Source organism: Sesamum indicum, linkage group LG13 (assembly GCF_026168435.1).
Source record: "Sesamum indicum cultivar Baizhima isolate 11 linkage group LG13, ASM2616843v1, whole genome shotgun sequence".
Classification (NCBI taxonomy): Eukaryota; Viridiplantae; Streptophyta; class Magnoliopsida; order Lamiales; family Pedaliaceae; genus Sesamum; species Sesamum indicum.
The window spans coordinates 12,228,973-12,252,027 of NC_142669.1; the positions used below are offsets into that span (position 1 = coordinate 12,228,973).

At 33.5% G+C, this 23,055-nt stretch overlaps 2 protein-coding genes across 3 annotated transcripts; one reads left to right on the top strand and one right to left on the bottom strand.

Moving 5' to 3' along the window:
- Nucleotides 1–1,922: 1,922 nt before the first annotated feature.
- LOC105176794 (putative L-type lectin-domain containing receptor kinase S.5) lies at nt 1,923–5,900 on the top strand. Its single transcript, XM_088877230.1, has 2 exons — nt 1,923–3,390; nt 4,828–5,900. Exons 1-2 carry the CDS (start codon nt 2,133–2,135, stop codon nt 5,655–5,657), a joined length of 2,088 nt encoding a protein of 695 aa, XP_088733356.1. The 5' UTR covers nt 1,923–2,132; the 3' UTR covers nt 5,658–5,900.
- A 3,551-nt stretch (nt 5,901–9,451) lies between these two features.
- On the bottom strand, nt 9,452–21,639 carry ZWI (kinesin-like calmodulin-binding protein (ZWICHEL)). Of its 2 annotated transcripts, none has more exons than XM_011099703.3 (24): nt 21,480–21,639; nt 20,722–21,014; nt 20,480–20,552; nt 20,166–20,297; nt 19,849–20,087; nt 19,331–19,658; nt 17,558–17,657; nt 17,229–17,410; nt 16,978–17,093; nt 16,691–16,793; nt 16,093–16,245; nt 15,858–16,004; nt 15,555–15,755; nt 15,192–15,356; nt 15,014–15,118; nt 13,334–13,474; nt 13,046–13,240; nt 12,802–12,928; nt 12,196–12,398; nt 11,891–12,073; nt 11,638–11,733; nt 11,277–11,474; nt 10,438–10,709; nt 9,452–9,965 (listed from the first exon to the last, which is right to left on the bottom strand). In XM_011099703.3, exons 2-24 carry the CDS (start codon nt 20,862–20,864, stop codon nt 9,773–9,775), a joined length of 3,795 nt encoding a protein of 1,264 aa, XP_011098005.1. In that variant the 5' UTR covers nt 20,865–21,014; nt 21,480–21,639; the 3' UTR covers nt 9,452–9,772. The 2 variants fall into 2 exon arrangements, with proteins under 2 accessions (XP_011098005.1, XP_020554473.1); XM_020698814.2 differs by having other exon boundaries at nt 21,416–21,623.
- Nucleotides 21,640–23,055: the final 1,416 nt, after the last annotated feature.

Consider the following 23,055-nt stretch of genomic DNA (forward strand, 5'->3'; position numbering starts at 1 on the left):
AGTAGCTTATAAGCTCCTAACATATTAATATTTATTATATAAGTTCTTTTTTCAAAAAAAATTATCGAACAAATTTCAACATCTTATAAACTTCCAGATACTCTCTAAATTATGGGTTTAAAGTACGTTATTTGATTTTGTGTTGTGAGCTAGTCCAATTATCTCGGCACTCACAAAGTCAGACAGGAAAAAAAAAAAAAAAAAAAAAAAGGTAGACACCAATTGTAGTCCCATAATGTTTAAATTGTGAAGTCAATACTTGGTAAATTCAAGAATATTAAATGCGACTAAAAAATATACCTGGTATCTAAGGCTATGTACGTATGAAGATGACCAAGTTCTGCAATTCAGTATGAACTATTGATCCAACGATGGTCAGATAATCATGAAGCTCTAGTATGTCATCGGATTGAACTTGGATCAACATACGCGGATCCTCGGAATGTTTGACCATTTTCGCCGTGCCTAGGGTCATTTTGGTCATTTTACACTATTTGAGTGGTTTTCACATTAATAGAATGTCTCATATTATAAAAATTTATTATAATTTATTATTTTTTTGTTAAGAACAATGCATTTATACTTATTTAACAATATTTATATAATAATGTAATCAGTACGCCTAACAATTTACCTCCTTATACAGGGAGGCAAATTGCTTCATTTTAAAAATCAAAGGGAGGGTAAATTATCGTATTTTAAAAAAATACAGGGAGGTAAACCACTATTAGTTTTTTCATAAGGGGGTAATTTACTCATTTGCAATATCACAAGGGGGGTGCTTGCATTTTTCCCAAATGGCATTATATCATGTAATATAATCTTATTTACATGAAAAAATACAAAAAAAAAAAATTTAAAAAATATCGCAAGACAATCTATTTATAATAACATTTACATTATTTTTATAAATAAAGTGGAGTTTCATTAATTCAGTTTTTGTAGACTGGAGAAATGGTATGTTACGTTAAAATTCTTGCAAAATGCTGTTAGATGCATTCATATTTCAAGAAAAAACTAATGTAAGAATTCGACATTTTTCAAATTCTTACCTATTTTTAAGGGAATCTTCCATCTATTCTAATTTAAATTCTGTTACATTAATTGTCACAAACTTTAATAAAATATATTTTAAAAATAAAAGATTGTTCCGATATATTTCAAATATAAAGAACTAAAATAGAATGAAAAATAGAGACTACGAAGAAACGAAAAAATTTGAGCAAATAAAAATATGAATCCTATATATATATATATATATATATATTATCAATTCTCTATTTTATAACGTGTAAAAAGGATTTTATATGAATTTCAAAGTAAAGTTGGGTGGGAGGATTTGATCATCACAAACTCCCCACTTGACTTGGAACAAATTTAGAATGTCTTTGGCTCAACTTGTAACTTGTTCAAAATATCTTATATAATATTTAACATTTTACAAAATATCTTAGAGTATTTAAAACTGCATTTAATTATTCTTTAAAGGCAAAATTATTAGGAAAACTCACAAAAAAAACCAATAATGGGTCATATAGGTGGGAAAAAAATGCTAATTTTTTCTTCAAAATCGACCTTACATGCATTTCACTTGACTGGCTAAACTAATGGTCGAATCAATTTTATAAAAAAATAAAAATTTAGGAACTAAATTGAGTATAAGAAATATTAAGGATCAAAATCGAATTAATTTATATATTTAGGGACGAAACATATATAATTAAGCCGTTGAATCGTCCTTATATTCTTCTTGGTATTTTCTTTTCTTCCATGGAAAAATAGAAAAGTCAGCCTTTACAGAATCCATCAACAACTGAATAATAATATTCAAACCAAACACCAAAGCTGCAGTTTCCCAGCAACGCAGTGAACAGCGTGAGACCGCCTAAAATGAAATCAATCACTCTATTGATAATAATTATTATTAAATGAAGGGAATTCTTATCTTAACAAGAATCTAATCCTCATACTGTAACCCCAACGACATTTATTTTATTGAATTTTACGAAGTTGCTTCCAAACAATACTAAATCAAGAAAAGTTGGTGATAATATACTCCAAACATTCATTCACTCCCCATTTGGTCTCAAAGCTCCCACCCAATCTTTAACCCCAGCTGCCAAGCACATGAAATGGGGTTGATGACAGCAAAACCCATCTCCGCCGCCGTCGCCATAGCTTTTCTGTGCTGTTTCTTGGCCGTTGCAGAAGGTGAAAAGCTCAAAACATTCCGACAAGAATATGGGCCTTTTAATGAGACACACTACGAGTTCTTTGAGGTTGAAAAGCCGGCAACTATCAGTAACGACGCTCTCCAGGTGACCCCGGATTCAGCTTCTGCTAATTTCATACTCACCAACCTCTCCGGCCGCGTTTTCCTGAAACAGAGGTTTAAGCTGTGGGCAGATGATATCGGGTCGAATTCGACTCGGCCTCGTGTTGCTTCTTTCAACACTTCGTTTCTGATCAACGTTTTCAGGCCCAAGAATGAGACTCCCGGCGAGGGACTGGCGTTTGTGATTGCCCCGGACCTCAACCTGCCGGCCAACAGCTTCGGCCAGTTTCTGGGCCTAACGAACTCTTCCACAGACGGCCGCCCCACCAACAAGCTGGTGGCGGTGGAGCTTGACACCTTCAAGCAGGAGTTCGATCCCGACGACAACCACGTGGGCATCAACGTAAACAGCGTCAGATCCATAGCGATTGAACCTTTGGCGCCCCACAACATCACCATTGCGCCCATGGGCGCCAGGTTCTACAACGTTTGGGTGGATTACAACGGCGATAACATGGTGATGCAAGTGTATATTGCGGAGCAGGCGGAGCAGTACGGCCCGACGCCGCCCAAGCCCCTCTCTCCTATACTATCAGCCTGGGATCTGAATCTGAAGGATCACGTCAATCAGTTCTCTTATTTCGGGTTCTCTGCCTCGACGGGGAATGCTACCCAGCTGAACTGTGTGTTGCGCTGGAATTTAACTGTCAATTACTTCACCGAAGGTGAGGATAAATGGCTGAAGATTGTGCTGGGAGCTGGCGTGCCTGTGCTGGTTTTGTTGCTGATAGGTGCAATCGGGTTCGGATATTATTGCCACAGGCGACGGGTGGCGCTGTCGAACCCGAATCTGGTGGGGGCACTGAAAAGCCTGCCTGGAACGCCGCGGGAGTTTGAGTTCAGGGCCCTGAAGAAGGCGACAAATGGTTTTGATGAGAGGCACAAACTTGGACAGGGAGGTTTCGGGGTGGTTTACAGAGGAGTATTGGTTAAGGAGAATATGGAGATTGCTGTGAAGTGGTTTTCCAGGGAGAGCATCAAAGGGCAGGATGATTTCTTGGCTGAGCTTACAATTATTAATCGTCTCCGGCACAAGCATCTTGTTAAATTACTGGGTGAGTTAATTTTTATCCAAAGTTTGTTTGCATATTCATTAGGTCTTGATCTTTTTATCAGTTAATTGCTTGATTTGATTTATAGTCTGTTTAGGCGTGTTCGTAAGTTGAATGCAGTGGATTAAGGGTAAGTGAAGACGTTAACGTTATCGTTCTTGATTAAATCAACTTTCGTTTACAAGAAAATCTCTTCTGTGAAAGAGAAAGAAAACTTTCAATGGGCAAGAGTGTGAATGTTCTTAGTCAGTTGATTAGATCCTCTTTATTTGGTCTTAAATTGTGGGTTTATGTTCTGAGGATGGAGTGTGGAAGGTGATAATTATTAGAGAGAATTGTTGGGAGCTTTGTCCTAAACTGAGAAGAACAGGGATACCATAAATAGGGAATAATAATGTGGTAATAAATGCAGATTTGGTGGTTGTGTTCGAAGGTATGCTAAGATGTCAAAATGGTTGATGTGATCATCTTTCTTGAATCAATGCCTTTCACTGTGTGGAGGGGTCATTTTGTCTATTTCCAATCTGCAATTACGAATAGGCCTCTCTGGTTATCTCCTTATTTGCTTACTTTCAGTTTATTCATTTTATGCATTCAACGCAACGTTCTTGGGTGAGTCGGGCATATGAATACATGGGAAAGAGGTGGCACATTAGGAAACGATGTGCAACATTCTTAGCAAAACTAGAAAAGAATAAAGAAGAGAAGCAAATTAGATATTGCATAGGTAATAATAATAGTTGACATTGAAACTAATATTCATGATACTAGAATAGTTCAAGAAAACTCAGAAATTCTGCCTTGCCTTGTCAACTACTGCCTGCAACCCTACCGCATGCCAAGCAGCCATCGTTGTTGCGGGACCAAGTCACTTCTTCTACAGTTTTGACCAGCGTTATCCAACGGGGCAACTGCCATCAGCAGCTCTTGTCATCGCGGTTGGTTGATTTCCTGCTCTCATGGAAAATATGATGAAGCTTCGTTCTGGTCTAACCCTCAGAATTCAGAATGCAAATTTTCTTGAACTCTTGGTATCCATGAAAGTGACCTTTTCGGCTGACTATGGGATAATATTTAACAAAGATTCTGCTATTGAAAGCGAGATCTAATTTGTTTTCAAGTTCCAGAATAGTACAGTAGGTCCTAACAATATTGACCTGCTACGACTATATCTCATGGCATAAAATTTCAACCAATATATTCTTCTTTGGGTGCTTGTCGAGGGGCCATTCTTGATAGAACTTTAGAGTTGATAAAGAGCCGAGTCAATAAATATTGATAAGAGCTGAGTCATGTTTGATGGTGAAATGCCAAACCTTTTGTTTAGGCTGCTGCTGGAACATATCCTGTCGTTAGCAATAGATTTCATGAAAAAGAACGAATTTTTCATTAATGTTTCTAGAAGAGAAAAAGGATATGACTTGTTTCTATCTGCAACAGGATGGTGCCACAAGTACGGGAAGCTCCTACTCGTGTACGAGTACATGCCAAATGGTAGTCTAGACAAGCATCTCTTTGCCGGTCCAAATGTGGAGCCGCTCGGCTGGAATCTCCGTTATAAAATCATTGCAGGAGTGGCCTCTGCTCTACACTATCTCCACAATGAGTACGACCAAAGAGTGGTGCACCGTGACCTCAAAGCCAGCAACATCATGCTAGACTCCAACTTCAACGCCCGTCTAGGTGACTTTGGCCTAGCACGAGCCCTGGACAACGAGAAAACCTCATATGCAGAGGCCGAAGGGGTGCTAGGCACGATGGGGTACATCGCGCCTGAGTGTTTCCACACGGGAAAAGCCACGCAACAATCTGATGTATATGCCTTCGGGGCAGTGATCTTGGAAGTAGTGTGTGGCCAACGGCCCGGAGCCAAGATTGCAGGCTTTCAGTTCTTGGTCGATTGGGTTTGGTTATTGCATCGGGACGGGAGACTACTCGAGGCTGTGGACCAGAGGTTGGGTGATGACTATGTACCAGAAGAAGCTCAGAGGCTGCTACTGCTGGGGTTGGCATGTTCACATCCTACAGCAAGCGAGAGGCCTAAAACACAAGCTATAGTTCAGATCATATCAGGAACGGTCCCAGTGCCTATCGTTCCGCCTTTCAAGCCAGCTTTCGTCTGGCCCGCTTCAGGGCCTATAGACTTGGATCTGGATTCAGGCTCAGTCGGGACGGCCTCGTCAGTTACTACTTCACATTTTGGATCAGGATGGACACCTCAGTACCTCAGCAGGGAGAGCTATACTGGATACAGTGACTCTATGGTGTAGTTTTTCTTTTGTAAAAAACTAGTACCACTGTGCATTCATTTTTTTCTCTCTTATTTTTGTTTTTTTGATCCTTTTTAGTTCTTCCTTACTATTTTACTTTGCAAATTTGGTGTAATTTTGTTGGTTGGAGAGGAAGTCTCAAGATTTCCTGTCCTGTTTGCTATGGTCAAGATGGGTTGGAACACCCTTTGTATATTCATACTTGTGGTTATATTTATCATTTTTCTTTGTATTTTTGCTTAATGTGGCCTATCTAAGTCAGCAGTGCCTTTCTGATACTTTTGTGTTTTTCATAATCAGGGACATGAGGACTTGCTGTCAATTGATTGGCCGTCGCTCGAATTTCTACCCGCTAATATATGATCCAAGCATAATTAAAAATATTGGAAAAAAATGTAAGCAATTTTTGTAAATGTGTAAATTTCCTCATATAAAAAGAAATAGTAATTTATTTTCCTGTACTTTTTAAAATATAATAATTTATCTCTTTATAGTTTTTAAATTAGAGTAATTTACCTTAGATAGGGATGTAAATTACTTCATTTTACAAAGTACAGGTAGTTAAATTATTGTGTTTTTTATAGTGGAGTAATTTACTCATTTGCAATATTAACGGAAGTTAAATTGCATTAAACCCATAAAATATTATTAATTTGTGTACGCTCTACTTGTATGCGTAACTTTTAGATAAAATACACTTTGTCCTCTCGAACTATTCATCATATAACATTTACCCCTTAAACTAATAAATGTAGCACTTACCCACTTGATTGGACAAAAATGCCCCTCATGCCTTGAACAATTATATTATTTTCAATATATTTTAGTATTTTAACCATTAAATCATCATCAAATTATTTTTCAATTAATTTTTTTAATAAGTGAAGAATCTATATTGCAAGTGGAGTATATATTAATATATATATATAGTAGATACACAATAAATATAATACAGCTAACAATTCATATATGCTTCTTAAAAAAAATTGACAAATATATATATATGCTTAACCAAAAGTTAAATTTTTTTAGAAAATAAATTAATTAATATATTTTATCATATGTTTTAAAGAAAATATGTTATAAAAATTGATATTTAATTATTTATTTTTATCTAATAGAATAAATAGTTAATAACTTTAATGCGTACTATTTTAGCACTGGTCCAAAGTTCTTGGATCCTGATATCGGTTTTGGGCTAATTGAATGAAAGCTTTTGAGAAAGAAGACCTGCAAAATAAAAAGTTAACACTTTGATGCTTAAGTTAAAACTTAACCAGTAATAACTACAGGATGTTTATGTAATTTCACTAATTTATGGGTATACTCTTTTGAGTTCTATTACCCATTTGATTATTTGTGATATATTTATTATTTATTTGTATAATTATATAATCATTCTTGTATGAATTTAATTTATAATGATAGATATTATAACTTGAAATAGTAAAATTATTTATAGTTAAATAAATAATTTAGAAACTAAATGGAACATAATGGAGTAAATAAATAATTTTTGAATAATTCTTTTCTGAATTTAATTTAGCAATCATGGTATTTAGGGGGGAAGAAGTAATTTATTATATTATTGCAATTTTCATGTTTTTTCAAATAATGCTAATTAATAAGATATAAGGTCCAAAAAAAATAAAAAAAAAGCACCACATAAATGATAGAAGAATTATAAAAATAAATTATATAATTATATTAATTTCTGGTGAGCATTTTCACCGTTTCTAATTGACAATAGTCAAGAATATGATAAAAGGAAATATGACATAAAACAATATCAATAAGAGATTAAAAACAAATTAATAGTAAAACAGTAAAGTGTATCAATACATTTCTATGAGATTTTTAGACAAATTTTACCTGTATTACACTTATTATGAAATGTCTGACAACATAATAGAGGCACATTCTTTTGTACTCAAGATACATACTATTATGGAAAAGTATTATTTTAGTCCGTTAAATATGTCTAATTTTAATTTTACATATACAACTTTTGAAAGGCAGTTTTAGTCCGTATGTACTTATAGGGATAAAATTGTCCGAAAATCTGCCAAATGACTAAAAGTAAGCAATTTGGTAAGTTAATAGACCTAAACAAAAATGGACATAGTTATCGGACTAAAATTAAAATTAAGCATACTAAAATAATATTTTTTCCCATACTATTATATTTAAAAATTCTACCAAAGAGTTTAAATTTTTTCGACACATTAGTAAGATCACTCGTAAGAAAATATCAAAGTTTTATGAAATGGTTTTGACTGCAAGTGATTCTTTCAGATTATGTGACCTATACGAATCTATGTATTGCGTCTAGAATATTTACATATAACTTTTTAATTTTTTATACACGTACGATTTTTTGAATATTGAATCAAAAATATACGTGAGGCTCCTTAATTGGAACATGTTTTTTTAAAAATCCCTACAATTGTATATTTTTCAATTATTTAGACATAATATCAATTAACAAAAGAAAATGAAGACAAATGGATGAATAAGTTGAAAAGAATTATTTTAATTACAATTATGAATATAAAGATTAGAATCAATAAGGTTTTGTATTTTAAGCCTATGTAAAAGCCATAAAAATTGTTACTTCCAAAACACAAATTAGAAAATAGTATGATATGTGATGATAAAAGTTAATATTAATTGATAGATTGTTCACAATTTGGATTGATTTTATAGTAGAAACTAAAGTTAATAGGTTATTAATAATTGAATTTAATTATTTAAATATTTAAATTCATGTACCCTTACTATTACTTATGCAATATTCTGATATATTATGCTAAAAAATATAAAATATCATAATGCATAAATACTCTAACATAAGTCTTATAGACAGGCAACAAAATATTATAATTGAACTTAAAAAAAGATAGAACTAATGAATAAAAAATTGAATGTTGTGACGAATGCAACTATAAGGAGACATTCCCTATTAAATAAGGAAATCAAAAGTAAAACACCAATTAACCCACTTAATCTTTATTGGTTTAAAATTCTAAGTATTATTGATAAAGTCAATACATCAAATTGATAAGAATCATGATGCAATATCTCGAGAACATAATGAAAATATTAAACGATGAATAAGAATGATAACATTGAACTTCAAACGCCAATCAAACAAAAGATACTTAATAATTTTGTCGAATACAAAAAATTCATAAAACCAGTAAGAGATTTCTCATGCAAACAAAATCGAACAAGCAAATGAATAACGAAATTATGTATTTACATAACCACTTATTTAGTTATATTTTTATTTAGTTTTTAAATTATTACTGAATAGAACGCTTTTACAATTAATAACTTTTAGAAGTCCAAATTCATTAAGCTTAATAGATATAATCTTTTATTTAAAAGTACTTATTAAACTTCAAAATAATACTTCTTCATTTATGAAAATCCTTACACTTTTACTTAATAAAAATTTTGAATAATAGTCACTTTATCGAGGTAATAAGCATTACGTGCAGTAAAGTAATAAGCATTACGTGCCACGCTCGTGATTCCTACAAGTATTTTCAAAATTGGGAATGAAAGTACGACTAGAGAACGGAAAAGTTTTTGCAAGTTATATTATGACAACAACTGTTTTGTTTTTCTGTTTTGCTTTTCTCTGCCTGACAGAATTTCTACCGATTGAACACAAACTGTTGAACAAGAACATATATAGACCAGAGATGTCTTTGACAATCTCAAAATCAACGGCAAAATGTCAGTCGGTCATCTCCTGGAATCCCAACTCATCGATAACATAGACATGCTGAACTGAATGGACAAACGAAATTTTGTAAAAGCGTATGTTTCTACGGAATTTACAAACTTTGATGGCAAAGAAAAGGACAGAAAAACCAATTCCAGGTATTGGTATTAATCTTGATAATATACAGATTTACTGTACAAAAATAGGACGAACCCATCGAAGAAGCAAAGACCCTCTTGCCACAGCAAAATTTTTGGACAAGCATCCCAACAAGGCAGCAAGACAAACAAGTATTTGACATGCTATGAGATTGCCTGATGCCTTTAAACCAACAAGCTCGGTTTACTTGGTAAGGTTACCATTACACATAATTGAGGGCAACTCACAGAGAATGACGATTATCAGTCTTATCTTTTCGACTTCGTTCGTCTTGGACCTCTTCCAGATCGTCGTCATCACCTCTTTGACCAGCCTGCTCCTTCCAATAGGCAACTAGCTTCTTAAGACGAGCCACTTCCTTTGATGACACATTTTTACTAGGGTCATTCACAATTGACCGTACTCGGGATGCGTACCTGATGTAGAATACAGATTATCAAAACATTAAGTCAGCAACCATTTCCATTCATTTATACGACCAAGGACTTTACCAAAACAAACTATTAACTAATGGTGTGTTTGGATCGATATGGATTCCTAAGGATTTCAAATCCATCAAACTTGTTTGGATAAATCCGTGGTATAAAGCATTGCAAATTCTTAAACTTTCATTTTGAACTATATTTTGAGGCATTGATATGGTTTTGAAATGCATTTATTTGAAATCCTTATTTCCAAATCTTTCCCTCAAATTCAAATCCTTCCATCCAAATGGAGCTCAAGCCAACTGACCAACTATAATTATAAACATCATTGAGAGGTAAAGCCAACTATATTTCTAATTTAAAGTAGCTTATTCTTATTGCTCCATTAGCATGCCTCTCTCCCGAGTCCAATTACCACGATAATAAATGTGCAATACATAGAGAGGAAGAAAAGGGTGCGTACGTTAAAGAGTTGTAGGTCTCGTCCAAATTTGATTCGGCTGGAGATATGTTTACAAACATCAAAGTTTTAGCATTACCGCCCAGTGAATCACTCATCAACATAGTTAGCTTGTGATTTCGGTAGGGAATGTGCTGATTGCCGGAAGATAAAGCACCAATGACATCTCCAAGAGCTGAAAGTGATTTGTTGATGCTTTGAGCTTCCTTCAATTGACTACCAGAAGACCCTGACTTCTTCACTCTTTCAGATCCAGCAAGATCCACAAAGCTTAGCTGCATGATAGAAAATATAAATCCCAAATGAAGAAAATGCAATTGAAAAATCATATTAAGAAAGCTGTCATCACTCCTTGAGCTAAGGAATCCATTAGAAGTGTAAATGAAAGCTGTAGCAACATGAATTCCTCTTCAAGAAAAACCGTAATATACCCAAAGCCGAGCTGCCAACATCTCACTCAGATTCAAGATACCAAGATAATATTTTCATTTAACACTCGACTGTTGTTTTCTCTCTGCCACACATTTTAAGATTACGGTAACAGTCTAAAACAGCTTTGTGGCTCAGTTCCCAAAAGGAAAGGTCCCTTTTCTTCTACGAATCGAAATAAAAGCACTCTTTTAGATGCTATACTGATGGCATAATCCAATATCTGAAACTCAACTGCACTTGTGCAAAGTACGATATATCATACGCTTGTATATTACATAGTTTGATATGGATATAGTGTTCAAAACTATTATGAATTTTAAAACAAAAGGGTATGACAAAATCAGTTAAGAATCTAATGCTAAGTCCAAGTTGATCAGCTTTAGATATAGATGATATATATTTGTCAATACCTTTCCTCTGGCTACAGATTGAGTTTGAAGATTGGTACTCTCTATAACAATGGAAAGTATTAAATGTGATCTCGAACTTTGCTCATTCATCAGGGTCCCTGTTGTATGACGTTGTTCAGACCCTCTCTCCATAACACTTTGTAATTCATCATAGGATGAAATGGACAAGAGTGTTACATTTTCCACAACCACCATACCCTGTGAATACAAAGTAGCCATACACAACAACTAAGTCATTGAAAACTAAATTGGCATTAAAGTAGAGAACAGACAAGTTTCAGCACAAAACCAAAGTCAGAACAAAAAAGCAAAACTATATTATAATTTCTATATCTTCAAGAAACATTTGAAGACAAATTACCTTTGAATCTTTTTTTATGTCCAATTTCAAACGCTTTGCATTCTTCGGCAATAAGAGATCTATTAGTGTATCTTGATATAATTCCACCATATATGCCTGCATATGTTCATAAATAATTGGTCATCACATTCAACAAATGTCCAAAATCACCACTACGCAATTCAGGCTTTTGAAATAAAATAAAATGAAACAGAAGTAGAAGTATTCAGATTATTGAAAAAAAACATTAACTCCTAGATGTCAAACTTATTACCTTCAAAGTGAAAGAAAACTTTTTATTGTCCCGCTTCATAATCCTAAAAAGTTCAGAGATAGCACGTGGAGTGAGCCCAGGATTGCCTTCAGATCCATAAATTGTAAACGTCTTCCCTGAACCAGTTTGTCCATATGCAAATATGCAAACATTATATCCATCGACAGCAGATTGCACCAGGTACTGCAGAAAGGAAAAGGATAAGAGAACACACAATTGACTCAAATTAAGGAGAATTAAGAATATAAGATGTAATAATTGCTAACGAAAACATAATATAAACCACAGAATTTTATTAGGCTTGCCTTGGTATCCTCAAAAACATCCTCTTGGGTAGCACGGCCATCAAAAACACGATCATACATGTGTTGTTTCACTCTATCGTCTCTCCATGTATGCTCTACTGTGAATTCATCCACACTCGCCATCGCATTTCTCTCCTTCTCAGATATTTCTTTCTCACTGAGAGGCCTCAATCGACAATAGACTCGAATCTTGCCTTTCATGTCTACGAAATAAATGTATTTTTCAAACATGAATTCAACAATTAGCGAACACCAAAAGATAATGAAATATTGAAGCTATCCATATATAGCTATACACTCATAAAAGAAAGAATGTTAAGCTCCGAAGAAAACAATACTGCCTCTATCCCACATTGAATGCTGCAACTTCTTTTTTGGATATCCACAAATATCTCATTTTCTAAAATGGAAGCTTTCTTTTCAAAAGTACCCTCTTTTCCCTCTTACTTGAAGTAATGATGTGAAACCTCTAATTCCAACCACTACTTTAGGAGCAGAAGAGTAAAAATACCTGAAATTTCAGTTTTTCACTTCATTTAAAGTTTCACACACATCCAATGGCAACAGATGGACAGTCCAAATAAGGAAAACAAAATGCGATGGTACCTTCAATCATGTTAAAATATCGTTTTCTCATAACTTGTTCTTCCTTGTAAAGTGCCTCCATCTCAGCCAATTGAGCCCCTTGCCTCTTCAAAATTGCCGCTGTTTGCTCATTCTTTCTGTCAATGTCCTAAATAAGATGCCATCCATCAAAATTTGGTACATGTAATATTTTTACAGCCTATAAGAAAGTATTACAGACACAAATATATACAAGTTCCAAGACCTATTAAGGAAAAACTTTCACCTCTTTCATTTCTCTAAGCTCCTCCAATTCCCTAAGATTATTTTGCAAAGCAGACAACTCGGTATCCTTAATGGCAATAGCCGATTGTGCTTCACCCAATTTTCGTTTGGACTCTTCCAATTTCTTTTCAAGTTCAGAAATATGAAGCTTCATGGTCTTGCGTTCCTGTTCAAAGTTCTCCTTAATAATAGCAATCTGCATTTAAAGAATGAGAACAATTTTCAGGTTATATGAACATCGGTCTCAAACTGATTGAACAGGAAAAAAGAAAAGAGTAACAATATTTACCTCATCATTGTTATTCCTTTCAAGTCTTGAAAGTCTTTCTTCAAGAGATGTTTTCTCATTCACAAGTTTCCTTTTGGATTCTTCTACAGCGTGCAACTGTGCACTGCATGCTTTTAGTTCATCTTGGGTCTTACGCAAGACCTATTGAAATTGGTAGAAACTGTGCTAATCAAAATCCATAGACTAAAATATTCTTATTGACTTTTCATATGATCATAATAGGCAACTGTGGCTGCATGCCTTTTAGTTCATCTTAGATCTTATGCAAGACCTATTGAAAATGGTAAAAACTGTGCTAATCAAAATCTATAGACTAAAATATTCTTATTGACTTTTCATATGATAACTATTAGTGATGCAATTATGTGAATTGAAATTGTATTAACTAACTCCTATGAAATCTATATATGTTTATGTCTAGATCCAAATTCTTTAAATGTTTTACGGCTAATTATATGTTGCTTAATACATCTTGAGTTGAGTATTAATTATTTTCTAACCAAATATTATCTATCATACACATCAATCTATATATTATATTATACATTACATACTATTAGCATTACAAGTATAAAATACCTAGTTTATCCATCCATATCTTATAAATTAATATTATTGTAAAATTACCTACTGTTGAAAGCGTTTGACATTTTTTTCACTTTTTTGTTAAGACTAAACTACTGCTAATTAAAATTGCATAAAAATATAGTAAAATGCTAAAGACTCATAAGACTCCAGAAAGTTGCATACTCTAGCAATTCAAGAATTATCAAAATGAAGCAAGATGCAAGATATCATTTTATAGTCTCCTGAAATAGATAGAACTTAATTTGCATTCTCCTAAAATAGATTGAGCCAATACTTGAAGCCCAAAATTACAATGATGCATACTCTGATAATAACGAAAAAGTTCATTGAGAAGTCAAATAACGATGGGTGGAGATAGTACGAAGTGATATTATTAGCTTGCAGTAAAAACACTGTCTTAAAGCTCATAAAAATAGTTATACAACTTCAATAAGAAACAAGTAATTTTTATTTCTTCACATTCATATTTTATATATGTTTTATAATTATTAACTTCCATACATGCTTACAATTAATTCGAAAACATTTAATTCATGTATACATATATGCACATATATATATACTACATAGAAATATGAATAGCTCAAAGATTTTCTTTGAGTTTTTAGTATTCCTCAAACCTAATCAATAGAAATTAAATAGGAAGATTCCTTGTCATCTCAATTTTTTTTCAAAAGCTAATACGTATCTTCTTTTTAACATAATTACTTGGACTTCCTAAACTTTTTATTTAAAAATAATTTCATAAAAATACAGATTCTGTGAGTTTTTAACCGTAAATCATTGGCATATATAGGACTCTGTCTATTATATTTAAAAGTTAAAAGTTCCTTTTCATTCTTTTTTTTTTTTTTTTTTTGAATGTAAAGTTTCTCCATTATGCATATGCCTTACATACAAAGCACGTAACCTTTAGTAGTAAATTAGTAATTGAAAAAATACAGAATTAGGCATCAGTTCATTGTGTAATTTGTATAAATTAAAGAAAAAGGAAGTAGAAGATAATCTTTTCAAGGATAGGGTTGCATATGATCACAACATAACATCTCAACAGTTATACAGGCAAAGATTATAAATCCAATATATGTATACCTGGCTATTTGTCTCAACCAACTCTTTCCTAATGTTGTTCTCCAGTCCTTGACTATTCAGCTTTGCAAACTTCACCTCAATGCTTTGCTTCTCCAAAAATGCAGCCTATACGGAACCAATAATGAGAAGCTGAAAAACCAATGAGAATCAAGTTCAATTCTCTTTTAAAGATGATTACCTGTAGTGCTGAATCTTTTTCATCACACAAAGTTCTCAGTTTGTCACATTCACAAATTATTTCTTCCAAATAATGCTTCTCAGACCTCAAAATGCTTTTCAAACTCTCCAAATCTTCTTTCATTTTCAGTTCTTGCTTTTGCTTTTCATGTAAATCCTCTTGCAACTGAATAACCAAAAAAATCGGTTAGAAAAGTTGGAGAAAGATATTTGGACAATAATGTGCTATAGTAATAGAAAAATGAGTTAATTGTATTTGTAAGCAAGCATAATAGTCTTCAATTGCTAACCAATGAACAGTTGATGGGATCAATTTTGCGCCCGTAGTTTATAAAAATAACTGTCTAGAAATTAGCAAACTCACTTGATTCACTTTGTTTTCCGATTCTTCAAGAGATTTCGATAATTCCAAAACTCGCTTCTCATTGAAGTCAACAGTAGGTGGTCGAACATTATCAGAAGGATGTCCATTAATTGAACCATTTGCAGCGGCACGTGCCTTGGAGTAGCGGCGCAGCATCACATCATTTATATGTGTTTGAAGGGCAACACAGATTTCCTCTCCCTAATCCATAAAAATTGTTAATGGTAATTAACATAGGAAACAGGACGAAAACATTTAAAGACCTAATAACTGGATCTTACTTGCAAATCATAATCATCTAACCTGTTTTGTTTCAAACTGAAATATATGCAAGACACCAGCAACTCTCATTTTGAAAAAAACAGCAGTGTTACTGCTGCCAAATTGCATTATGTCCCTTAACTCAGCTGAATGTAGATACTCCTTTGGAACAGGGCGGAAGAAGTGAACCTTTGGGCAAACGAAGCAATCATGTTTAGGCATCTCATATCTACAGTGGTTATATATGTAATGCAAAAATAACAGAGAACACACTTACCCCACGCTTGTTAATGCCCAGAATAATTTTCCCTGGCAGCAGTCCGATAGGATCATCAATTTTACGGACAGCAAAGAACACTGAGTTCCCATAAGGAAGTGTTCTCAAGATGCGCAAAAATTGTTGTCTAGCATCATCTTTTGTCAAATTTTCCTACAGATGAATGAGAATATCACAAAAAAAAAAAAAGACATTAATACAATTATTTAATGTCTTCAAGATACATTTTAGCTTTTAAGAAGGGAATGGCTGTATCCAAACTAAAAGTATGGCGGAAGAGCATAAAGATTGGTTAAATTAGTAAAAGTAAGCAATATTATTGATCTCCTATATTTAGTTAAGGGTATAACAGAAAATTATTAGCTAAAATATATTTTTAGTATGGCCAAAAAGGTTTGGCAAGAGACATGTTTCCAGGCAAAGGATAATTAGTAAAGAATATAAGGAAAAATAAAAAATACACTTTTATCTATTTTTAAAGAGTAAACACATTTTTGCAATTCCTTATAGCATATAGAATAAACATTTCAATGGATCAACATATAATTCTTTATCTGTATGTATCAGGAAATTGGGGGAATTACAACAATGCTCTCACCATTGAACGGTAACGAGAAAGAACATCTAGTTCCCAGTCTCTCTTCGCTCGAGTAATTGCTATTTGTCTTGGGAGAAATCGCTCCAGAAGTGATGTCCAATCGCTAGATATATAAATGGGGAGATAGTCAATTAAATAATCAATGAATCTCTTGCATAAGGTCCTATAAAATAAGTTAAGAAATAGCAACTACTATACATCATCAAGAAACAAGAAGTCACAGATCAAATGAAGAAAAGATAGAAGAGACAGCAAGACAGACAAAGAAACAGATTAAGGCAACTAACGTGCATGTTTCTGGAGAAACAACATATCCAATTTCAGCCAGAATCTGCAACGCGGATAGCTGTGCAGCATCATCCCTTCCGACCGGATAATTGCCTAATACATAATCATGTTGTAGCTGCAACAAGAGAAACAAGGTAAGAGGGGAAGATAACACCAGGAGAATAGTTTGAAGAATATCTTGAGACCAAAAAACTGGGGATAGCAACAAACGAAAGTTTGTTGTGAAAGGAAAGTGACCACAAAGACATACTTGGACATATGATAACTGCACAAACATTGGGTCTGTAATAGCTTCATCAGACTCCCGAAATAGCTTCTTTTTGAATGTCAGTTTACAGTGCAAAATCTCTCCTTTACTCCGGTCCTTTGATGCCTTAAAATCGGCAAGTAGATCTCCGATATATTTGTTATCATCTAAACCGATATACTCCTCTACAGAATATAAGAGCATATTGTTAAAATTAGATGTTGGAAACTGGAAGCATGTTCTCCTCAACTATTTCAACAAAATAAGAACTACAACAAATTACTGCAGTTAAGTTGAAATGGAAATAGTTGAAGACTATATTTGATAAGTACCATTTCCGGGGTCTGCTGATTTCGAAATAACAGCAGCCTTACGACACTCAAACAAACTGAAGCTAGAGTATGTTGATAATTTGATTATCCCAGCAAGCTCCTGAAGTTTATTGACCATGAACTAAAAATTAATAAAGTGTCACAGCAAATTTATCAATAAGAGGGATGCTATTAATGCCTGAATGAGAAAAAAAGAAAAAAGTAATCACCTTGCCACTACTAACAGAAAAGAATTAAGTAATCTTCTGATGAATCTAAAATTTGCACTGCACTTGATAAACATTTCAATGCAGAATACAAATAATGCACCTTAAGACCAGCAAAGATTTCACAATCATATCATATGTCCCCCACATCAATTGTGCATGCAGAACAAAATTGCAAAAAGAACATCAAGTCTTAAAGGTTTAGCTAGAAAAACACATTTATGCATCCAGCAATTTAAGTAAACGCCACCAAAAGCATAAAGTGCATACACCATTAAGGCAGCATGTTATTTCTTTTCTGGACATTAGAGATACAGATGAGTACTATGTCCTATTTATCCCCAAAGTCAAAACAAAAAAGTTCAGATCTTCGCACCAGTAACTCCATTTAGGGCCCACTTCCTCAGAATATCCACTCAGAAACCTAAATTGTTTACTCTTTCACACAACTCTTTGTCCAATAGACACCAATTTAACCAATGAGGCAACAAGAAGGGTTTGCAATTATTGGTATTTTAAATGGAAATTACTTGAACCAAGGCATGTAATCATCCTTAGTAGAACTCTTGATCCCCTCTTATTCCAAGGGCCCCCTAAGTAAGCATTATGGAGTTCTCCTGATACTCAATATATTTAGATGCTCGTGTTCAAAAATTTAGACTCCATCATTGATTAAAAGACTTCAAAAACCCAAGAGATTGGAGGAAAGAATGCTGGCAAAGAATTATCAGCTTTCCAAAAAAGCCATATTCACGGGCAGTTGTTGATATGCCAGTCAAGTTTCTCATCTCATTTGACATCCCCTCAGATTTCAGAAATTCTATAGTTTCTGCTGTTGAATTTTGAAGTGAATAAGTTCTCTTGAGAAGCCTGCACCCGTCCTTAACCATTAAAAATATATGTAAACCAAATCTTCCATTCTCGAATATGCATGTTCCCAACAGTTAACAATGATGTAAGATAAAGTTGACAAAAAAACTAGAATTTTGGATGTGATAAAAGTATGCTTCAAACTTTCTATAGAAGAGGGGAAAAAAGGTAAATGCGGAATAATAATCATACCTTGAGTTGACACAGTAAGCAATACACTGCCTATAGCTTCACATATAAGTAAAAATAAACATCTCTAAACTTAAATCATACCCAGTAAAAGTCTAAACTTTTTTAATCCAAGAAAATTTCAACCCATCATTCAGAGCATGAAAAGCTCCATTCAGTTAGAAATGAAATCAGTTCTTTTCTATTTTCTTTTCCTTCTCATCTATCTTTCCCTCTTTCTTGTGATCGGGGTTTTTAATATAAAGAGCCAAATATCAAAAATAATAACACAGAGCATAATGGGCAATCAGTTAGACCCAGAGAAACGTTAAATCCATAGGCCCCTTACTCTTGTTATCATACAATGAGAGTTCAAAGCCTCCAAAGGATTCAAATATAAATTGCATGTTTCATCTAAACAATATAAACTATAAAGAACTTCAAGGTAGTCTTGATAACGATGCCAATTTCATAAAGCATATAATATTATTAAATGGATAGATAGACATATCCGGAAGCATATGAATACCTCAACAGCATCAGCTACAGTTGTGGCCATGTCGTATGTTATCTCTTCAAAGGTTTCATCCAAGAAAAACACTATAGTTGTAAGCTTTTTACCAGTCAAAACAGCATCAATTTCCTCGCGTCCAGGTATTATATGTCGTGGTCCAGCCTTAACAGAACGCTTTAAAGCATTTAACGTATTCATTGCAAGGATTTGCACTTCAGAATCACTACTGGCACTGTGTGCCACAGTATGTACATATTCAGACAAATAGCCACCAATTTCCTTGCTAGGAGGCATGCAGGATGCACATAAATACATGAGCTCCCATGCCTTAATCAAAGAGTGCCTATCGATAAAAGAAGCATAAGGTCAACCATCCATCACCAAGTAACATGAGCAATGAGTGAAAAAATAAAAAGGATTAAGCAATTTCTACTAGGGCAAATCAATTGATTAACACTAACAAATTTCAGAAAATCTACATTGATAATGTATAGAAATCTTCACAACCACATATAGAAAACCTACAGACATACCTATCAGGGTTGTTTCTTGTCTGCTTTGAAATTTGCATAAAGAGTTCATCCCGAAGTTCAGAACGCTTCAAAGCATGCTTGTATAGTTTGCTAACAAGTTCAATGCTTTCATCTAAGCTAATTGGAGTAACTCGATCAGAGGAATCAACTCCCATATACTTCAGGATGACTTGGAACAGCTTAACTGCTCTACTAACAAGATCACTGTTTATTTTCAGAAGTGAGGTAGGGATAGGATCCTGTCAAAAAAGTACGACCTACCTTCAGTATACAATATTAGGAAGAAAACAGGAATGTCCAGATACTGCAGATACAACCTTCTGGAAGCAAAGCATATCCTCAAAGGTGAACTTCTCTCGAACTTGCAATCCCAGTGTCTTTTTAGAGAAGAAACCACGTTTACCAGCTGAATGAATCTGCTTCTGCATAGCCCTCAAAAATCCCTCCACCTAAAGGAAGAAACAAACCATCAGAAACTAAATGTTTTGGGTTGACAACCCAAAAGCAGTAAATAGCCCGATGGCAAAGTGCAGCCATCAAGAACAAACTAATGCCAAATAATTGAAATTTAAGCTCCAGAACAGAGTCTGTGTATTACAAAATCTCAAAAAGGAACAACTTGAACTTTCACCTGGAATTTGTCAATCAATGGTATAGCACCGGCAAGTTCAGGCGGCATAACTGATGAGAGAGTATTAGGCGTGCTACAAGTCAAAAAAACATAATTAGTTCGCGGGATTGCCATAATTACTGTGCATGGAACATAACTGCTCATTTTAAAACGCAACAGCTTCCCCTACCGAAAGAGAAAACTTTGGAAAAAAAATAGGAAATGATGGCTCTAAGGCATTATGAGGAAATGGAAAAACTTACGGTGGAGCAAAGTTGGAACCATCAGAATCATAATCATCACCATTTGAGGTGGCATAAGAGTTGTGGGAATGGGCTTCAAACCCATTGCTAGAGCCAAATGAGGACCTGCTTGATCTCAAGCTTTGTGCCATATCAGACGTCATTTCCACCCAGAAGCACAAACATCCAGAAAGTCAAATTTAAACTATCTTTCTCCCTCAAATCCTTCTCCTTTCTTCAACTCCTCTATTACAATCAACGTTCTACAAGCTCTTCAATTGTCTTGAAAGACAAACAGCAATCAACACAGAAATCTGGAAAGGTAAAACCATTAACAAACAAACCACATTTACCCTCTCATGGAAGCTAAGTAAAACCAGACATCATTAAAAGCTAGAGAAACACTAAAATAGAACAGAAATTAGGCACATAAAAAACAAGCAGAAACCCGCAAAATCCCTCGATTAATTAAAATTTAAGCCAAGATCAGAGCTTATAAACCCCAATCCGTGAGATCCAGCACAAATCGCCGAGAAAAAAAAAATTAATAAATTAACATCATCGAGCTTCGAGAACTGCAGTGTTCACAAGTCCCCAACACTTAACAGGAGATTCAGATCAAAAATAATAAAATGAAGCACTGATAAACGACATTAGTACAGAAAACTAGAGACAAAAACCAGCCCCAATATACAGCAAGCAAAAAAGTACCCACACAAAGTATGAACAAATCTATGTACAACCAATGCCACGAAACTGAATCGAAGCACAAAATGTACCCCGAAAACTGATGAATGCGTGACGAAGGAATGCCTCTCGCCCAGCTAGTGAGAGAAAGAAGACACACACACACACACAGAGACAGAGAGAGAGAGAGAGGGAGAAAGAAGATAGTGAGGGTCACGAGAGTTTTTTAAAAATTTTCTTTCGAGCTGTGATATTCAAACCCAAAAATTAAAAAGAGGGAATTGCACTAATTTCTTGAATTTTTCCGAATAAATTGAATTTTAGTACCGATTTAATTAAGAAAAAGGGATTTGTTTTCTTGAGTTTGTCCGTTTCTTACAATTGGATCGTGCCCCTCATCTTTTTTGAAACAACACTATTTCTATTGTACTCTTTGTCAAGAACTAATTCTTACACTCTCCAACTTACGAGTAATCAATCATCTTGCATATATGATTTATTGTACATATGATGTACTAACCTTACATTACCATAATTGGCAATGTGCTCATATTTATTGGTTTAGTTGATAAGTACAGATCACTTTTATTTTAAAATTTAATTTTATTAATCGATATAAAAATACCATTGGTGGATAATTTGTAAATTTTCAGTACAAGTAATCTATGATTATAGGGGCGTGTCTGACCCAATGATACCGATGACGTCAGAATTATCTAAAGAGATTAGGTGTTATCGACATAAAATGATGGTTTTGACATTGCTGGATTAATTTATTGTGATTCAAAAAATGCTCTTGAGTTGATAATATTACAAATTTATTCATCTTGTCAATTTTACATTAACTTAATTGTCTAATTAATATATTTTATTTTTATTTATAATATATTTTAAAACTGTGAATGATTTTTTATTATATACACGTAAGAACAACGTGCCACGACAACCATTATATATATAGATAATGGATTGGTGATACTCGTTGTTTCGATAAATCTCCCTAATATTTGTATTAAATAATTTTGAATACGGACTATATCTATATATAATCGAAATCAAATTATAACTCTAAAAATAGTAAAATCGTCATTTATAAATAACGTGATTTATTTTATATAATATGAGTAAGATACAAGCGCCATATTGTGTTTATGTGTTTAATATCTCATATTTTTATCTATAAAAATATATGTTTTTCTAATTTAATTTTGAAATTTGTATATAGTGAGTATTTTTTATTTTAATTTTGACTATTTCCGTGCTTACTTTTCGACATAATTGTTAACGTATATGAACATATAAAACTTATTTTTAATATTTTATATTAGTCACAAATTTTCAGTATCGGTACCAGTAATTTAAATCAAATTATCTTTAAATTATTTAATCCAAAAAATATGAAACTTTAATTTTGCTTAAAATAGTAAAGATTAATTAAAAGTTATTGTTGAAAATAAATGTAAGGTGCTTGAGATAATAATGGTAGAAAATTTTGCAATTTCTAAGATTATATATTAATGAATTCCTATAAAAATTTAAATACTTGTCATTGCTTCAAGGTAAAGAAGAAATAATTAAGTTGGTAGTTAAGAATTTGAGTAGTATAGAGAGTACAATCATTGCACACAAATATAAATAAATAAATAAATAAATAATAATAATAATATA